This window comes from Podarcis erhardii (genome assembly GCF_964252035.2).
Source record: "Podarcis erhardii genome assembly, chromosome: 13".
Taxonomy (NCBI): domain Eukaryota; kingdom Metazoa; phylum Chordata; class Lepidosauria; order Squamata; family Lacertidae; genus Podarcis; species Podarcis erhardii.
In genome coordinates this window covers 15,451,314-15,469,882 of record NC_138502.1, presented here as the reverse complement: position 1 = coordinate 15,469,882, position 18,569 = coordinate 15,451,314, and the positions used below count along the sequence as shown (strand labels likewise).

Genomic DNA, 18,569 nt, shown 5'->3' with positions numbered 1-18,569 from the left:
GTCGTGACCGACACTGGGGTTGTGGCGCTCATCTCGCTTTATTGGCCGAGGGAGCTGGCGTACAGCTTCCGGGTCATGTGGCCAGCATGATTAAGCCGCTTCTGGCAAACCAGAGCAGCACACGGAAACGCCGTTTACCTTCCCGCCAGAATGGGAGCTCACCCCGTCACAGGGATTCGAACTGCCGACCTTCTGATCGGCAAGTCCTAGGCTCTGTGGTTTAACCCACAGCACCACCCGCATCCCTAGAATGTCACATTAGAGCTGGGTTGATGCAGGTTCAAACCCCAACTCAGTCATGAAGCTCACTGCGTGGCCTTTGGCCAGTCATTACCTCTCGGTCTGACCACCTCACAGGGCTCTTTTGAAGAAAACATGGGGAAACAACCCTATTCACCGCCCTAAGTTCCTTAGTGGAAGGACAGAACAAAAACATATAAAAGTGAACAAATACAGAATTTTAACCTTTGATTTGTTAAAGAACATTCTTGTTGATTACAGACACTCCTCTTTTGTTGAATAGGGCTATGCATACATCTTACCATCAACAGCATAATCAGTGGTGTGCAAACTTTTTCAAAGAGGGCCAGATTTGATGAAGTGAAGGGCCGTGAGGGCCGACCAAAGTTGTTGACCTTTTTATGATTTTACCCCAAAGTTGTGAGGTTTTTTTAGGATTGAAGTTGTTGGGGTTTTTTTAGGATTTTACCCCAGGAGATAAAGTGCCACAGGGGCTGAATTAAATCGACTGGTGGGCAGGATTAGGCCCCCAAAACGGACTTTGGACACGCCTGGCATAATACATCCTGAGGCATCACAATACTTAATTACTCCTCTGTCTGTTCCACTTGTGCCATTATAGTGTGCAATCACATAGTAGTTTCCACGACCAATTAAATTAACAGTTTAGAAAATATTGTACCACAATGAGCTTCCAGAGAACCAAGGTATCCTGGCTCTCCAACTGTGGATATAAACTCAAGGACCTACTCTGCACTCCCAAGGATCTGACAGTCCCTTTGCAGCTGTCCTGTCCAGCTGTGAAAACATCTGGATGACAAATGACCATGGCACCTCCTCCCTCACCCACTTGTAAACCAAGGATCCCATAGGTCAGGATCAATCAGGAAACTTTGGAGCAAGGGTGTTAATTAGGCAATTAGGAGAAATCAAGTGGTGGGCTCAGAAAGGGACTCAGCTGACTGTTCTTAATGAAGTCTGAGGTGGGACTGGGCATGGGGGGGGGGGGCTTAAATTGGGACAGAAGAGATGAAGTGGGGATTGGACAGGAATGGGGAGGGGGGAGTGGATTCTGCACACATCTTGCATGACAGCACACAGGCCAGAGATGAAATAGCAGGGAAGGAGGAAGTGGGATAAAATAGAGCAATGTTGACAGAAATAGCTAGGAGGTGTGTAAGGATGGGACGCCCTGCGACAGAGAATATATATGTCCCTGCTACTTCTCTCCCTTGTTCCCCTGCCTTAAGCCCCAAACCCCTCCCCTCTTGAGGTGTGAATGTGCCATTTGGGGTCTCACTTCAAAGGGTCTTAGCAGAATCATAAATACAGCCCCAGCCAGGGGCTCCTCAGGGAAAGAGAGGATCTGCAGGGTGGATGCATCCCAGACTTGCCTCCAGAGACAGAACCGGGGAAAGCTGGCTCCCAGCCCCTCAACCCTGCTCTAGCCGAACAGCATCCCTTCCTTCCAGGCTCCTACTCTGCACCCCACTCCCCCAGAGGTCCCCTTACGACTTGCACCATCCCTCTAACCCTCTAGACCTTCCTTCCTACCCAGAGAAAGCAGGAGCCCTGGCTTCCAGTCTCACCTGTTCTAACCCACTAGGTCCTCACTCCTTTCCCAGAGAACCCAGAAGTCCTGGCTCCAAGGCTTCCTGCAGCACCCCATGTATCACCCCACAGAGATGTTCTCACAGTATGGGGGCTCCTATCCTCTGCGACCTCCCCCACCTCCCGGGGCTGGGTATCCCCAGGGTCAGGCACCTCAATACGAAGCCTTCAGATATCCAGGTGAGAAATTGGGATATGGTGGTGGGGAAGGTGGGGAAGGTGGTGGGAGAGGGGGAGGGGGAGGGGGAGGGAAATTAAAAGCCAAAGTAAGATTACAAGGGTGAGTAAAGGAGCAATCACATACCAAAAATGTTGACTGAGCTGAAGTGCATCCTCATTTCAGCCACTGGCTGATGCTGGGCCAGTCACCATGTCTCATTCTAATATAACCTACCTTATATGGTTGTTGAGGAAGAAGACCGCATGTGCTTCCCTAGACTCCTTGGAAGAAGGGTGGGATAAAAGAAGGGAAACATATGAGAGCCACGGTTTGTGGGATTCTTTAGAATGGGAGTGGGGTAGAATTGCAATGTCTTAAGAGATTAGAGCAGATGGAACTATAATAAGGAGGACTTCCAGGTTCTTTGGGAGGGAGAGTGGTTTAGAGAAAGGGGAGGGGGAAGTCTGCAACCCAGGACTTCTGTGCTTGGCAGGAGAGAAGTGGGATAGAACAGAATGGGGACTGGGTGGGAACCAAGACTGCTGAATTCTCAGAGATGGTTGAATGGGGCAAAGGGATTTGGAGGCCAGAGTTGCTTTATGCTCTGGGAGAAATGTAGGACTTAGAATCTGAAGGGGGGGGAGACACAAGAGGAAGGCTGAGAGCAGGCACCCAAAGGAGGGGCATGAGTAGGACACAGCGGTACCCAGAAAAGAAGAAAGCAGTTGTGGGTTTAACAGGCCAGTGGGAGGGCAGGCTGGGACAGAAGAAATGCAAAATTCACATAAATTCCATTGCTTGCTTCCTGCTCCCATCAGCTGGACTTTTAGCACCCAAGACCAACTGGTCGGGGGAGATGTGAGGGGGGAGCAAACAGGCGGAAACCAGCAGGAGGGTGACAAATTCCTGGGATGAAGCCCCACAGTCTTGCCTGCAAGCCCCTGTCTTTCCCGCCCCTCCACAACCAGCTCAACCAATATCCCTCAGCTCCATCCGTCCTCTTTTCTGACTTGTTCCCTTCTCTTCTCTTCCCTGCCATCAGAACTTGATGCTGCCCCTAAGCTGGATAGCTTCTTCCCTGGGTTGGAACCCCCAGGGCGCCTCCTGCCCTCTGCTCCTGGCCTCCCTTATGGGACAGGCCAGCCTCTCCCATCTGGCCCCCCACCAACTACACGCCTACCCCCGGGAGTACGGATGAGCCTGGAGAATGGAGAACTTTGGAAGCGTTTCAGTGGGATTGGTACAGAGATGATCATCACCAAGGCAGGCAGGTGAGATGCCAAGCAGGAGGTAAAAGAGAAAAAAGTGGGCCTTGAGCTCCAGAACCCTGTCCAGTGCTAGAGATTCCCCAGCCACATGCAAAACCAATGCTTCTGAACCAATGCAGATTGGATCTTTCCCAGTACTGAGTAATCAGAGTCAGTGCATATCCCCTTTCTCCTTAGAAATTACTGCTCAAGAAACTCAGAATCAAGGAAGAGTAGAGGCTGATAAACATAGCTCTCTATTTCCTTCATCCCTCCTGTAAGTTCCATACTAGATCCTGGAGCGAAGTGTCATCAAAATGAAATGACAGTACATTCAAAGCACACAAAAGACGAAATAACTTATTCACATTACTCGGAATTAATCCATGGGATTCAGTGCCACATGATGTGATGATGATCACTAGCTGAGATGACTTTGGAAAGATTAGACACTTAGACTTAGACACACACACAGAGAATACAACTATCTGCAACTAATGGAACCTTCATGTCAGAGGCATATATATGCACACTTGAACAATTTTAGGGAGTTTCCGCTGTGTTGTATGGAGCTTAGTACTGAGATGGGATGTATATCATCAGGAACTGTTAATTTTCTTCACTTTTCCCTGTACATAGAAGTCCAGTATGACAGGATCACTCACCCTGCTCTTTTATTTTTCTGAATTTGTCAGCATCAAAAATGAAAAAAATAAATAATTTGTGCCAACTACTGCTGAGGGTGGCGGCGGCAGCAGGAGTAAGTGGTGGTCCTATTCTCCCCCCTGCCTTTTTTAATGTCTCACTGATGAAACCTCTCCCCCGCCCCTCCCGCCACTGCCTGTCCAATTAAAATATTCTAACCCACATTTTTAATCAACTTTGCAGGCGGATGTTTCCACAGCTGAAAGTTTCAGTAACAGGACTGGATCCTGAAGCCAAGTACCTGCTGCTAGTGGATGTGGTCCCGGTGGGCAGCTCCCGGTACAAATGGCATGGCAAGCGGTGGGACGCCAGTGGCAAGGCTGAACTGCCCCCGCCAGACAGGGTCTACATCCACCCCGACTCGCCTGCATCAGGCGCCCACTGGATGCGCCAACCTGTATCCTTCCACCGGCTCAAGCTCACCAACAACACACTGGATCCCCATGGACATGTATGGCCAGTGGGGAAAGGGCACTTTGGGCATGAGGCTATATGGAACCATAGGATATTAGGTGGAAAGGAATATAGCTGTGGGGAATGCTCTGAGCGCCTCAAGGGAAAATAGGTTAAAAGAATGGCACTAACAGATATTGGGCCGTTCAGATTGATAACAATAACGGATTATGGCTATGGGTTATATAGCAAAGAGGCATACCCAGGGTTTTGTACAATTTGTGCTTAAAATAAAATCTCCTCCAGCATTCTGTAATTCTACATCATCTGCAAATTATATAAACTAAACACACGTAGATATATTGCTTTCTCTCTCACGTATGCTGTAGTTGAGATTCCAGAATCGCTGGGGGTCGGACTAGATGACCCTCGGGGTCCCTTCCAACTCTACAATTCTGTGATTCTGTGCATAATTTATTTTGCTTCCATCATTCATGAGAAAGAGCAAGTAACTATGCAGCTCCCTGAAGCCCCATATTTGGATCATTAGAAGTCTACTCGGTCCATGTGATTTCACCAGGGACTGAAGCCTCATTATGTAGCTGTGAGGACTAGAATCTTGCTCTCCTTCTTAATGTATGATAAAACAGAGTTTCTTAAGCGAGTGAATCCTGCAAGTTAACATAAAAAAGCCTGTGCTTCGGGCAGATTCACAGAATTTACACTGGCCCTGACTATAACGGGAGCTAAAATATCTGTTTGCATTAAAAATGAAATATAGTAGGGAAAACTGTTTGGACAAGTAAATAAATAATAAGACTCACCTCTGGCTCTTGCACCCCCTTCTCAGCTGATTGTTCACTCCATGCACCGGTACCAGCCGAGGATACATGTGGTTGGAGCCGGAGGACGCCGTGGGGCAGGCAGTGGCTGCGCTTCCTTCACCTTTCCCGAGACCCAGTTTCTGACTGTCACGGCCTACCAGAACCCACAGGTGAGAAACAAGGCCGCTGTTATAAATTTAATATTTGCATCTAAAAGGCCCTTCCCCATTGGTGGCAGGAAGCAGGGATGTGTCACCTTGGACAAATGATTTATCCATTTCCCGCCCTCACTGCCCACCCCCATTGCTTATCCCTGAAGGAAAGGCACTTTTTTTCATCAGCAAATGATAATCAAATCAAAAACTGGCCATTAAAATAAGGCGGCAGTCCTGAGAATTCTCAGGCGAACATCAACTCCGTCAAATTCTAAAGGACTTCAGAGGAAATGTGTTTAGAATAGAAGCACAAATGTGAGACACAGCTTCATTTTAGAGAAATAGCACAGGAGACCCTCCCCAGAAAGTTAACTTAGCTTTCTGTGAGACCAACACCCCACTCCATATTATTTTTTGTGCCTGTTCTTTTCACCAAGCTCCAGAAACGGCAGCCTTCCAATGCTCATTTCCTTAGAGACCCTCTGGAATTGGCACAAATATTAATCCATCAACATATTCCTGAACCACCACCGCTATTTTGTGGGAGTGTGGCAAGAAGATGCCTCTGTTTTCACAAGGGTTTTACACACACACAGCATTTTCCCCTCACTTCTAAGTAGCAACCGAACCCCATGTCCAGAGGGGCAGGCGCAAGGGATCCTAAGTGACCTCGCTTTCAATTTAATCCCATGCGACTCACTATCAATATAGCAGGAAAAATCACAGCAAACTAAAAACCATTCCAACACTGTACATTTTGGAACTCCACTGACCTTCCCTGAGCATTTCTACGTCACTAAAATGGCCTGTTTTCCTTTTCTCTGACCGTATCCCTTCGCCCCCTCGTGTGACACTTTTCCTTTTAAATAGTGCTGCAAAAGTATATTCCCCCCCCACACACTTTTTTTTGCATCTCTGTGACATGGGGCAAACCTTACATTTCACTTACCTCCATGAAATCCGGGATTGTTGACGCCCTCCGCCTTCCTATGAAGCTCTCTTCCCCTACTTGTCCACCTCCATCAAACTCAGGTCTGAGGCCTCCCTTCTTCACTTGCTCACCCACATCTATTGATGCCATTACAGCTAGAACGCAATGGCTTCTCCTCAGGATTCTTCCACCTCTAAATCACCTCAGCTCCTTTCTCCTCCTGGCCATATCCCTTCACTCCACAACCTTTCACCTCATGCTGAATGGTGCCCTTCCACCTCCGCATGGGCCCGTGCAGCCCTCATCATTTTGTATCTCCCCTATGTGTCCTTATTTATTACTCCATTCCTGTGTTTCTTTCCACTTTTGAATAGCTCTTCATACCTCCCAACCAAAATATCCTTTCCTCTACTCAGTCAGAGCCTTTACCTTTCATCGGGAGTCTTTCCATGTTTTGCGATATTCCTTTGTAAGTTTCTGCCCTAAAATATACCCCCCCCCACACACAAATTCAGCTTCTCTGTTATTTAACCATTTCCTTGGACCTTAATATCCCTTAACAAAACTATTATTCAGTGCAATTCCTCTACTCTCACACAGGGTCTACAATAGCTATTGCACTATATATCCCTCCTCCGGTCTTAAAATAGTGCTTCTGTCTCATTCCTCCTATTATGTGCCGGCCTGGGCTGATGGGAGTTGTAGCCCAATACTTCTGAAGAGCACTAGATTGGTTAAAAGCTATTTTGCACGCATACCTACTTTGAACAGTTCAGACAGACAGATATAGATATAGATATAGATATAGATATAGATATAGATATAGATATAGATATAGATATAGATATAGATATAGATATAGGTATAGATGATATAGATATAGATATAGATAGAAAGAGAGAGAGAGCTTTAAAAAAATGTTTAGGGGTACTGTCATTTTCCTACTCATATTGGAATACTGTACCTCTATGAGGCCAAACTTAGATTCACAAAATGTTTATGAGTATGCGTACCCCTGCGTACCCCCAGAAAAAAGCACTGTATATACAGTATATACAGCCCCAAACATGGAAAAAACAGTAACACGTCAATCAGCTCACATCTAGGTAAGTACTAGTACCAGCCAGAGTAGAAAGAGAGGTGTTTAGGAGAGCTGCCTTTGTTGACTGTCTCCTTCTCTATTACAGAAGCCCATGCAAAAGTTTTGCTCCAGGTTCTGAAACTTGAATATGCTGTCAGCATATGCCAGTATTCTATCATTTTTGAAAACATAATACAAAAGTGGAAAGACTGATCATATATCTGTGCTTGTACGCTAAACCAAATCTCATAAAACATAAAAATACTGTATATGTGCGTATACATCTAATCATACCCTTTCAATTGCCTACCTAACATTTTCCTGTTTCCTCCCCTCCCAGATCACTCAGATGAAGATAGAGAGCAACCCTTTCGCAAAGGGCTTCCGGGAGAACGGCATGAACAGCAAAAGGTGAACTGACCCAATCAGGAAAGATGTCAATGCCATAGAGAGGAGCTATTTCGGCCCTCATATTAGCTGGCAGCAGTGATTCCCTTCCCAAAATGTTTGCCACTGACAGGGGGGCGGGGGGGGGGGCGTAGACCATATGGAAATGGGCTTGTCCTCACTGGAGAAATACTGTAGTTCACTGGGCTGGAGAATCACAGGGTGCCAAAATGAATGGGCTCATAACAACCGCTACTACTAAATTTATACTGGTACCTGCTGAGACGATCCATTAAAAAAGCAACCATGCCAAAAGGAATTATTGAGAAAATAAGAAATATTGGGGGGGGGCAGGATTTTTGCCCTTGCTCAGGGCACCATATTATTAAAGTCTGCCCCTGGCTTCTACCATTTCTTTTCCACATCTTATTATGGTCCCTCTTACAAAATTTAGGGAACGTGAGGCCCGAATCAAGAGGAAAATGAAGGCAAATGAATGTGAAGCCAACATGGGGGAAAATGGTAAGAGAAACAAACATACCTTATTCTGTCGCTTAGCTTCATAAGACATTGTCTGGTCTCTGTCTCCTTCCACTGATTTAAAAGCAAAACACAACATTTCTCTCCAGACATCATTAAACAAAGTGAGGATCATTTAAGTGGATACTCTGTGGGCCTCCTCGCCATCCTTAACTCTTGGTAGCTACTCACTGCCCTATGTATATCCATTTCTTACAATGCCACATACAATGGCCACCTTTTGCTTCCTTTCACTGCTTGACTTTTGCGACCCCCGCCACAACATCCCATCACTTCCCTCACCCCAAGTCCTATAACTCATTAAATTATACCTGCTGCTTCATATTTTTGCCTCCTCTGAATTTCCCCACAATTACAATCACATCCTGCTCTGCCTTGATAGCACAAACTTGCTAGAGGGCCCTTACCTGAAAAGGTCACAACCCCAGGTACTATAATGAATTCCCTCTTTATTTCAGACAACATTCCAGAGAACCTGTTATTTTGGATATATATATTTTTAAGTTGTATATGTCCCTAGAGGTTCACTCCCTCCTATGCCACATTTATGTGCTTTCTAAATCCATACAAGTACGGTTTTATTATTCCCCTTTCCCATTATATAACCTTCTGCCTGCTTTTCCTTCCCTACCTGCACTTTGCCTCCACCTAGAGAGCAAGAAAGGCCCCTGCGACTCCACTTTGACAGAGGAGACACCTCTGGAGCAACAGCCACCACCTGCGCTTCCACACCCTTCTTGCTCCTTCTACCCCCCTGCAGGGATCAATCCCAGCGGAGCAGAGGCTTATGTGCAGCACCCAGCCGCCTTCCATGGCTTGCGGGGGGCACCCTCACCCTACGGCAGGTGAGCCAGCCATGTCACATTCCCCAAGTTCTAGAGCTGTGTTGCCAAACTTCTGCCTTTGTAAAATAAGTGTGGAGCATCCCTGGGTGATCTGAATCACCCCTGGTGTTCAGGTTTCCTTTGGTGGCTGAATAAACCCTGTCTTAGGGTATAAACAGGTATAAATGTTTTTAGAGGGGTAGGGCTGATTTGAAAGCACCCTCACAGCATTTAAGATACCCAGGCAATTATTTGAAGTGCTCTGATTTCTTGCCACGCCTAATACGTTGAAGAACAAAAAAACCCACTTGGCAATGGGCACTTTTTCCTTTTGATGGCATCAATGGACTTCTGGAAAGGATTAAGTTCGAGAACCAAGGTACCACTGTAACTGGAATTATCTACAGCTACAAGTCAGTAGAGCACGAGACTCTTATTCTCAGGGTTGAGGGTTTGAGCCCCATGTTGGACAAAAGATTCCTGAATTGCAGAGGGTTGGACCAAATTGCCCTCGTGGTCCCTTCCAACTCAACACTTCTATGATTTTATGTGCTCATTGTCCAAAATTTACTTTGAGAATTGCTGCAGCTGCACCTGGCAAAGACCAGTGGTACCTCAGGTTAAGAACTTAATTCATTCCGGAGGTCCATTCTTAACCTGAAACTGTTCTTAACCTGAGGTACCACTTTAGCTAATGGGGCCTCCCGCTGCCGCCGCCCCATCACCATGTGATTTCTGTTCTCATCCTGAAGCAAAGTTCTTAACCCAAGGTACTATTTCTGGGTTAGTGGAGTCTGTAACCTGAAGCGTCTGTAACCCGAGGTACCACTGTACTCTAAACATTAGCCAACATGGTGCCCTCCATATGCTATGGTCTACAACTTCCCTCCTCACTGACCATTGGCCATGCTGACTGGGGCTGATAGGAGATGGGAGTTCAGCAACATCTGCCGGGCACTACCATGGCCACCCTGGCTCCAGGGCATTACAAGTGTCTTTAACATATTTGTAAGTTCACTTTGCTTTTTAGTCTGAAAATAGGTATTGCCCTCTCTTGTTAGCAGTTGGCTACCAGCTGTGATGTTCCCCACCACCCACTATTTTTTGGTGTGTTGAACAAATAAATGTACTTGTGCCAGTTGAAAACTATTTTTAAAAGTAAGTAGAAGTCTGCCTGACATACCAGAGTAGCTGCTAACCAACATTTAACTTACTGGAAGATACAGTTGTAAAGCAAGTTACAAAGCAAGGGTCATGCCCATGATGAAAAAAGCCACTAGAGCTGTCTCTTAAAAACCTACACAAATAGATAACCTGCAGCCTTTAGTGAGTAAACACCACTTTACTTATGTTAGTGCTTGATTCGTAAGAGAGCAGCCACAAATTGTCACCAGCTGCATGCAATGGCGGAGTCTCTGATTATTCACAAGATTTGAATCCTAAGCATCCTTCATCACTCCGTCTTACTCTTGAACCCAACCCAGTGCAGAAATCTCTGAGTAAGGTGTTTGGCCCTTACCAAGGCCATTCTGTGGTAGAACCAGAATTAACCATGTACTGATTACTGTGGCCAACGTCCCGCACAATATGACATTTAACAGGAAGAATATGCAAGGCGAGAAGGCAGAAAAGACATTCAGGGCTGTAGCATTATCTATGGGGAAGCCAGAACCAGTAGCATACAGAAAAACCATAGCTGTTTGTGGGGAGGCGTAGTTGGGCAGATACACGCAGTTGGAAGTTTGGTCATGTCGAGCCACTCAAATGGGGGCCACCTGCACTTTTATCAGTGTTTGACTTACCCCTCATCTTTCCCCCATAGCCCAAGTCAAGAAATGGCGGCAGCTCCTCCATCATCCCCAACTACCAAGTCACCTCCTGAGCAATCAGATTTCAGACCTATGCTCCCGGCGAGTTGGAATGGGCTGGATATTATTCCTTTTCTTGGGGGAACAGAACCTCCGGATACCTCCTCCTTTCCCCCTTTCAAATTCAGCTTCTCACCCTACCCACCTCCACCTCGCGTCTATGGGCCCCCCACTGGCTATCCTGGCTCTCAGCCACCTATGCTCTAACTCTTGCTCCTCCCACAAACCCTGGAATTCCTGTCTTCTAGGTATTCTGTTTCCCCTACTAGATTTCATGGCTTTCCCTGTTTCTTTATTACTGTCCATGTTGGGAAGGGTAAACTTGTCTGTATCCTGTCTGTCTTATAATTAAACATTTTTAAGGTCACAACATAGTGTGCATCTGTTTTCTTCCATGACATATTTAAGCAAGCTAGAATTCTGAAATTCCAGCCTAGATTTCTGCTCTGCCAGACAGCTTGACGGGTTTTAAGTTATACGTCGGAAGGCTTCAGCAGATCCTTTTAAGACATTTCACCAAAACAGGTTAAATAAATCGGGGCAGTTCTCAGTTGCAGAGCGCAGTTTTGGGGCAGGAAGTATTGATGGGTGTGTGTAGCATCAACCTGCCTTGAGAAGCAGCACCATCAAGTGAGAAACTCGTTTGTAAAAAATGTAGGAAGTAGTAGTATCATATATTAGATAACAAGCTCCGCGGTAGACAGATTCTCCCTGTGGCATGATTGAAGGCCGTGAAGATTGCTTGACCCTATATTCTGTCAGCTTCAACTCAATAAAGGAAGTGGAAACACTCCCCAACAGTGATCGTATGGAGCTCATCTCATCCTCCACTCTTTGCAGGAGCCAAGCAGGTTTGGGAGGTAAGGAATGACAAGGAGGACACCTACACAGATATTTCTGCCCAGGATCTGGCAGCATTCAACATGCACCCTGCTCACAAATCATGTGGACACAGAAATACGCAATGTACAAAATGTCAATTTTTTTTTTAGTTTTATTAGATTTTTTTTATCTAAAAGTTGTAAATAGGAAAAAACCCAAAATGAAAACAAAATAAAATTAGAGCAAGAGACAGATCATCGGAGGGGAAAGCACTCCTAGACATAAGAAAAGTGGCAGGAAGTTCCACCTTCCCCTTCTAACTCTAAGTAGATATCTGGACTGAATGTGAGTATCCCTTCACAGGAATAAAGGGGAGGGGGTGGGAGATTTTGACCCTGTGGTGGGTGGGATTTGGATACACCAACCCCACAGGGGGTAGGATATGGAGGGATGGAGAGAGACAGAGAACACGCCCCATTGGTCAAATTAACTAGCGTGATATGGTCCCAGTCTCCCCACTCGAGGAGAAGGAGTGGCAGGGAGGGGGATAAACAGGATATAGATTTGCCAATAATACATTTAATAAATCCACCACAAAAAATTTAAATGGATTTCATAAAGCATTTGCATCCTCCAGTGACCAGAAAGTCTACTTTATTTTAATTTTATTTATTTTTTTGCAAAGTCTGGCAAAAAGGTGGGGACAGTTTAACCTTCCAGTGGCCAATAAATGTTTGAGGAAAGTGGGAATGAGATATGGCGGCACACAGAGGAACCACTTCCCAGTCTATGTTCATCTATTCCATGTAGCTCAAGCAGATTATACACCGAAGTGCGAAGAAACCAGCGTCCTAGGTCTTCCAGCAACCAGACACAGCAAGGTTTGAAGCACTTCCTATTCTCTGCTTAAATGCTATGGAATGGCACCAAAACCGGAGTTCAAAGATCAGCTGACCAAAAAAGTAAAAATATTTTTGTTTTAAAAAAGAGTTAAACCAGGAAGCACCTAAGTGACGTAGAAGCAGAGAACTAGTCCAGAGACCTCATCCTCCTAACAGTTGCAGATATTCTTTGGTCACTGGTTTCCTCTTTATTTCCAAGTCCAGTTCTCTCCATCTGATACATCCTCTATAAATAATTTCCAGTCGCACTGCAGATGAGCTAGAGAACTAGGCTGGGAGGCTGTCAGCTGCGCCCCAAGGAAACCATAGAACTCTGAAGATCTACAGCTTCTCTCCATTTCTGGGTTGACCTCCCCCCCCCCCCCCCCCCGTTTCGCCTGGAGTGATCTGAGATCAACAGAGTTCTAGGTTTTTCAAAGCGACTGGCTGGAATTCAGTAGTGTGGAAAAAGATGGCCAATTCCGTCTAATGGGTCCAGAACTGAGGGTTTATTGGGCAAGGGGAATGGAGTGGGGCGGGGGGGGGGAGAGAAGAGACCTGAACCCTGCCAAACTTCAAAGAGGCTGCCCACCCCAGCCAGGACAAGAAAAACAGAAGCCGCACGAGGGGAGGGTGGGGGGAGATGGAAGAAGCATTCACAGGAAGTAGTCCGCAACAGGCTTCTTAGACGGGATGCCTCGAGTTTCTTGGGGGGCAGCTTCAAAGATAATAAATTCCTTCTGAAGGTGTTCATCCAGTTCCAGGATGGCGGCCACATTCCCACAGCTGTGTGCAGAGCAGAGGAGAAGGGTCACAATGAGATGCCTCCAGTTTCACCAATGCCATCCTTCCACCCTTCAACACACTGACCCTGCAATCCCTCCTATAAGCCACACAGCTCAAATGGTACACAGTACTAGGCTTGCCATATCTGCCCGCTATTCCACACCCGTCCCTTCTGTCTCCTCACCGGTAGCAGTAGTTGGGAGCTGACCACACAGTAAGAACTGTTTCGTTGAAGTGCCACTTGTACCCCTCCATGACCAGCTGATGCGCTCGACAGATCATGTCGATGTCGTTCGCCGCATTGAACTGCGCCACCACATCACTGCCGAATAAGTAACCAGCACCTCGTGGGCTCACCCCCCAGCCTGTGGTATCTGCAAAGGACAGAAAAGCTGGGCTTAGGACACAAAGGAAACTGAGAACCAGGCATGATCGACTAGGGGAAAGGGCAGCTGCTCTTGATGAACTTATTGAACAAAGTTGATCAGCAATTGGCCAAGAGGTAGGATTTCGTATAAAGCCCTCACCCCACCCTGCTTGGGCTGCTCCATGTCCATTTTTACCAGTCAACCCCTTTTAAAAAGAACCAGAGTGAGATGAAACGATGGGGGCAGAAAATACCTGATCTTCTTTAGATCAAAGACTCAAAGGTTCTTGTTTTAGAGCTTTTTGGAATACTGCACTAAGCAGGAAACAGAAGCTTTAAAACAAATAAGTAAACAAACAAACAAACAAACATTCCTTTAGCTCACTGTGCAGTTTATCGGGCATTAAACCCACAGAGACTATAGGGTCCTCTGCCTTCCAATAAGTGAGACCCTATTCATTCCCTTACAACACAAAGAACTAAAATCACAGGGCAGATTCATTAAATAAGTTCCATGGAGTGCTCAGAACTCCATCGTATCAATTGTGATCTCTCTTTAGCAGCTTGTACAGAAGTACAAGGTCAGATCAAAGTTGCTGGGGACCTCTTGGTAACAGACTCCGCCTCTTTGGGTTCCAATGCAATTTTAAGCCAAAATTAAAGGCTCAACGCCCTTCTGCTTAGGCTACACGGCTCTTCCTGGTACGCTCTACTCCTAATACTGTTTAACCTATTAAACTTTTCCTGGAACAAATACTATTACCATCTTAACCATATCCAATGCACAAAGATTCCTTTCTCCTTCATGCATGGCGTGCACACACACACACAAAACCACCCCACTCCATGCACAAATATACCTTCAGGGTCAGACCAAAGAAGATCACACATGGGACCATCATGAGGAACCTCCTGTTTGCGATCTATCGTTCGAATCTGGTCCAGTGTCTGGATGGATGGGGACAGACCACCATGGACACAGAAAATCTGCAACAGAAAAGGAATGTGTGCATTTGGAAAGCTGCAAATAGAAGCTCTAGGGCCAAACAGCACCTCCCCACCCACCACATTGAAACTCATGCTGTTGCCTTCCCACTTTAGTCTAACTGTTGCACTCTATTCTCACACCGGAAAACCTAAGTGTTTTTTAGGTTGTAAGGCCCTTGCCGCAGGGACAGGGCCTCTAGTACTCTGGAAAGCCCTGCACACAGTGATGGTGTGCACACACTCTTTCTCAAATACTCCTACCATCATAAACACACACAGCATGCTTACCTTGCCATCAATGATAGCAGAGAGGCTGAGGTAGTCAAAGATCTCAGTGCAGTAGCGCCAAACGGTGACAGAGCCATATTTCCTCAGGCACTCATCGTAAAAGCCATATACTTGGGTGATCTGTCTGCTCTCATGGTTGCCACGGATCAGGGTGATCCTGTCAGGGTACCGGACCTGTAAGGGAAAACAACCAAACCGGCATAGACCACAGACATGGAAATGTTATGTAACCCACAATTCCCAACATCTCTATTCAGGTAGAACAAGGAAAGCATCCTTGGATTCATTAAGGGCAAAGGTCGTTCCTAACCTTGAGCGCCAGCAGTAGCAAGAATGTTTCAACACTGTAGAAGCCACGGTCGACAAAGTCACCCATGAAGAGATAGTTGGTCTCAGGCACATCACCACCCACCTGCAGGAGAGAAACAAAGGGCAGGTAAATATATTGTCCCAGGAGAGCTTGAAAGCTGAAGTTGGGCACTGGAATTGGATGCCTGAGCAGTACTCACCCTGAAGAGCTCTTTAAGGTCATAGAACTGGCCATGGATATCCCCACAAACCTGGAAAGAATATTGAACTCTTTAATGTTCTCAAGGTGGCTATTACTACTATCATACCTAGTCCAATATATCTGAAAGACCAAGGCCTTTCTCTCTGCCCACCAGTAAGCACTAGATTGGCACGGGCATGGCATTTTTGGTGATAGCACAACATTCTTGAAACTACACCCCCAGGGAAATATGTGTTCCCTCTGTCATTCCTCTTATTCAAAAGAACTTTGGAACTTTCAGAAGAATCCAGGTGCTGTGTTTTGATATTCTTTTTCTTCTGTTACTGTTCATTCATTAAGGCAAGAGAGGACAACCTTGTTCACATTCCACTGTTGGCCTGTGTCCAGTTTCTGCCTGCTAGTAGGGAATGAGGCCAAAAGCAGAAATGGATGGAGAAACAGCTGTGACTTGTACCTCTTATACAAGACTACATTCCAGTCAGGCAAAACTCAAGAGGTTTGTACACCTACGCAGACACATACCAAATTTCCATCCAGGAAAGAGACATGATTACATTTCAAGCACGTGTTCCAATTGAGACATGAGGATATTACACAGTAACATGGCATATGGAATAGTTCTGAAGGCCAGATAGTGTCCTAGAAAGTCACCTTTGGCCTCCCTCAACCTGCTTCAAAGGATGTGTTTTTTAAAAAAATCAGCAGCATGCTTCAGTTTCTTATTTGTAAAATGCCTTGTGACAGCAATTTTTTTTAAAAGGATAAAATAAAAAGTTCAGGTGTTATTGCTGCCAGCATTTGAGTCCCCAAACACAGATGAACATTCACTTAAAAACAAGACTCACTGTTACTGGGGAATCTACTCTCTGGACGTTGCTTTCTTCCACCAAGATCTCTCTGCAGAGAAAGAAAAGGAAATGTGTCTCACACAGACACTCTACACCATAATTGGCTGCATTTTACAGTCTTAGAACAGGTATTCTTATAGATGTCAGGCAACACTCACCTGGCCTTGGCACAGAGGGCTTTGACCTCGCTCTCCTTGATGAGCTCACAGCGCCGCAACTGCTCAATCTGACGATCAAGGTCACTGATTTCGGCCATCTTGCCCCCTTTTAGGAATAGAATTGCAGTCAACTTTTTTTAAAAAAATTAACATTTAACATCAAGGCATACAGCTTTGATGACAATGGGGAAAAGGAATCGAGCACATACACCCAGAAATATTTCCATCAAAAAGGATGAGAGTAAAAGTCAAATAATAGGCCCTCAGCTCTATGTTGTTTTCTACTATTGTAGGAAGAATCACAAGGAATATCAGTAAGGGAGAGATTTATAATCTATACCAGCTTTTCCCAAGCTGGTGCTCTCCAAATTTTGCTGGACTATTAATTTCTGTTGGTCAAGCAGGCTGGGGCTGATAGGAGACCAAAACATCTGGAGGACACCAGGTTAGGGAAGTAAACCCCTGTAGCACCTGTAAAGAAACTTCACAAACTGTAACAAAACAAAGACAAATAAGAAAGTGAATTAAACCCAAGCTGGATTATATTTATATATGTGTATTACTAAAAAGTGATGGAAGAGACTATACTTTCAGACCCTCTGATAATATGAGGTTGTTGGTATCAGAGGCACTCTCTTTCAAGCTTCTCCAAAGATTTATGCAAACTGTCTCATACAGTGAAAAGGCAATACATAGATTTGGAAGGCAGTAAAATAAAATGCATTGTTATAAAAACAATGATCATTGTTCTACACACTTCAGTTATCTGAGGGGAGAGGGTGGTGAAATCTTTATGTTGTGTCCCAGGACTTCTTTTCAACACCAACAGAGTGAGTGTTTCCTATCTCCTAGGAAAAAGTTCCCACCTTCTCCATCTTTCTTATCCAACAGTAATGAGAAGGTCCCTCCACCCAACCATCTCATTCAAAAGGCCAAGTCTCCACCTCGCTATCTGATCTCTTTGCCCAATGATACCCAGAACTTTTTAAGATAAGGAGTGATGAGTCACATCAAAGGAGAGAGCAGAGCATGACCAACTACCTCCTGTTACTATGACAATGCCACCCTATAGGTCCCTAAGATCTTCCCATCATGGCCCCCATCTTTGCTTCTCTGCCCCCCTCACGCTTCTAAATGAGCCCATATCCCCTGAACTAGCCATTAAAAGGGCAAAGGGATATTTGCATATAAAGAAATCAAGCAAGTTAATAAAACCTACTCAGCCAGGTGCTACTTGCTGTATTCCCTCGCACCCTTAGAAGGGCCACCTTCCACCCCACGCCCATCCCTTTCCAAAATGCCTTCCTTTCGGGGAAAAACATAAAACACTTCACTCCACGAGGTTGGACACCCCCAAGAGAGAGCGACGCCTGCCCCCTCCATGAGCCTGAGGGGAGAGAAGCCCCTCTTTCTCCCGCCTCCTCCTCCTCATGGGCCCCACCTGCCCCGCTCCCCCAGGAAGCTCTGGCCGTCTCGCTTGTGAAAAGCGCCCAGAGCCTCCCTCCAGGTGACAACTCTCCCCTCTTCCCCCTCCCGACCCCACAGGCTGTGTCTCTATGGCAACCAACTTTCCCCGGCGCCCCCTCCCTCCGCCAGGAGCCAAAGGAAGGACGTCTCCCCCTCCCTCCAAGGACGCCCCACCTCCCGGGCGCCTACCTGGGGTCCCGGTAGCGGCGGCGGCGGCGGCGGCGACGGTGGCGGCTGCTCCGCGGCTCCCTCCGGCTCCCGGGCCCGGCCCCTCCCCCTCTCTCTTTCCGGCTCTCCCACCAACTACTGGGCGCTGGACGTCACTTCCGCTTCCTTCTAGGACCAAGAACGGGCGCAGGTGAGGCGGGGCTTCTCTCCGCTATCCCTTTGAAGGGGCGGGACTTTGACTCATCGGATGTGACGGAAAAGGGCGGGGCGGGGCGGGGCGGAAAAAGTATGCCGGCCATGCTGGGGTTTAAAAGGCGCCG

General features: G+C 46.4%; 3 protein-coding genes across 3 annotated transcripts in view; 1 reads left to right on the top strand and 2 right to left on the bottom strand.

Moving 5' to 3' along the window:
* CORO1A (coronin 1A) overlaps positions 1 to 5,204 on the bottom strand; it is a 77,025-nt gene extending 71,821 nt beyond the window's left edge. Inside the window, exon 1 of the mRNA XM_081837285.1 lies at positions 5,181 to 5,204. The gene's annotated coding sequence lies outside the window, so the exon portion shown is untranslated. The remainder of the gene's footprint in view (positions 1 to 5,180) is intronic.
* Positions 1,523 to 11,336, top strand: TBX6 (T-box transcription factor 6). Its single transcript, XM_081837286.1, has 8 exons — positions 1,523 to 2,031; positions 3,054 to 3,282; positions 4,147 to 4,414; positions 5,207 to 5,350; positions 7,688 to 7,758; positions 8,189 to 8,256; positions 8,927 to 9,119; positions 10,921 to 11,336. Exons 1-8 carry the CDS (start codon positions 1,908 to 1,910, stop codon positions 11,171 to 11,173), a joined length of 1,350 nt encoding a protein of 449 aa, XP_081693412.1. The 5' UTR covers positions 1,523 to 1,907; the 3' UTR covers positions 11,174 to 11,336.
* A 1,853-nt stretch (positions 11,337 to 13,189) lies between these two features.
* Positions 13,190 to 18,429, bottom strand: PPP4C (protein phosphatase 4 catalytic subunit). Its single transcript, XM_081834994.1, has 9 exons — positions 18,271 to 18,429; positions 16,615 to 16,720; positions 16,454 to 16,505; positions 15,607 to 15,657; positions 15,408 to 15,509; positions 15,098 to 15,271; positions 14,683 to 14,809; positions 13,640 to 13,829; positions 13,190 to 13,455 (listed from the first exon to the last, which is right to left on the bottom strand). Exons 2-9 carry the CDS (start codon positions 16,710 to 16,712, stop codon positions 13,326 to 13,328), a joined length of 924 nt encoding a protein of 307 aa, XP_081691120.1. The 5' UTR covers positions 16,713 to 16,720; positions 18,271 to 18,429; the 3' UTR covers positions 13,190 to 13,325.
* Positions 18,430 to 18,569: the final 140 nt, after the last annotated feature.

Excerpts from the sequence above, each read along its gene's own strand:
- TBX6 (XM_081837286.1), top strand. The coding sequence starts at position 1,908 with ATGTATCACCCCACAGAGATGTTCTCACAGTATGGGGGCTCCTATCCT. Across the intron at positions 2,032-3,053 it reads CGAAGCCTTCAGATATCCAG|AACTTGATGCTGCCCCTAAG; the intron begins GTGAGAAATTGG and ends CCCTGCCATCAG. Across the intron at positions 9,120-10,920 it reads GCACCCTCACCCTACGGCAG|CCCAAGTCAAGAAATGGCGG; the intron begins GTGAGCCAGCCA and ends TTTCCCCCATAG.
- PPP4C (XM_081834994.1), bottom strand. The coding sequence starts at position 16,712 with ATGGCCGAAATCAGTGACCTTGATCGTCAGATTGAGCAGTTGCGGCGC. Across the intron at positions 15,510-15,606 it reads ACCTTAAAGAGCTCTTCAGG|GTGGGTGGTGATGTGCCTGA; the intron begins GTGAGTACTGCT and ends TCTCTCCTGCAG. Across the intron at positions 15,272-15,407 it reads TGCTACTGCTGGCGCTCAAG|GTCCGGTACCCTGACAGGAT; the intron begins GTTAGGAACGAC and ends TTTCCCTTACAG.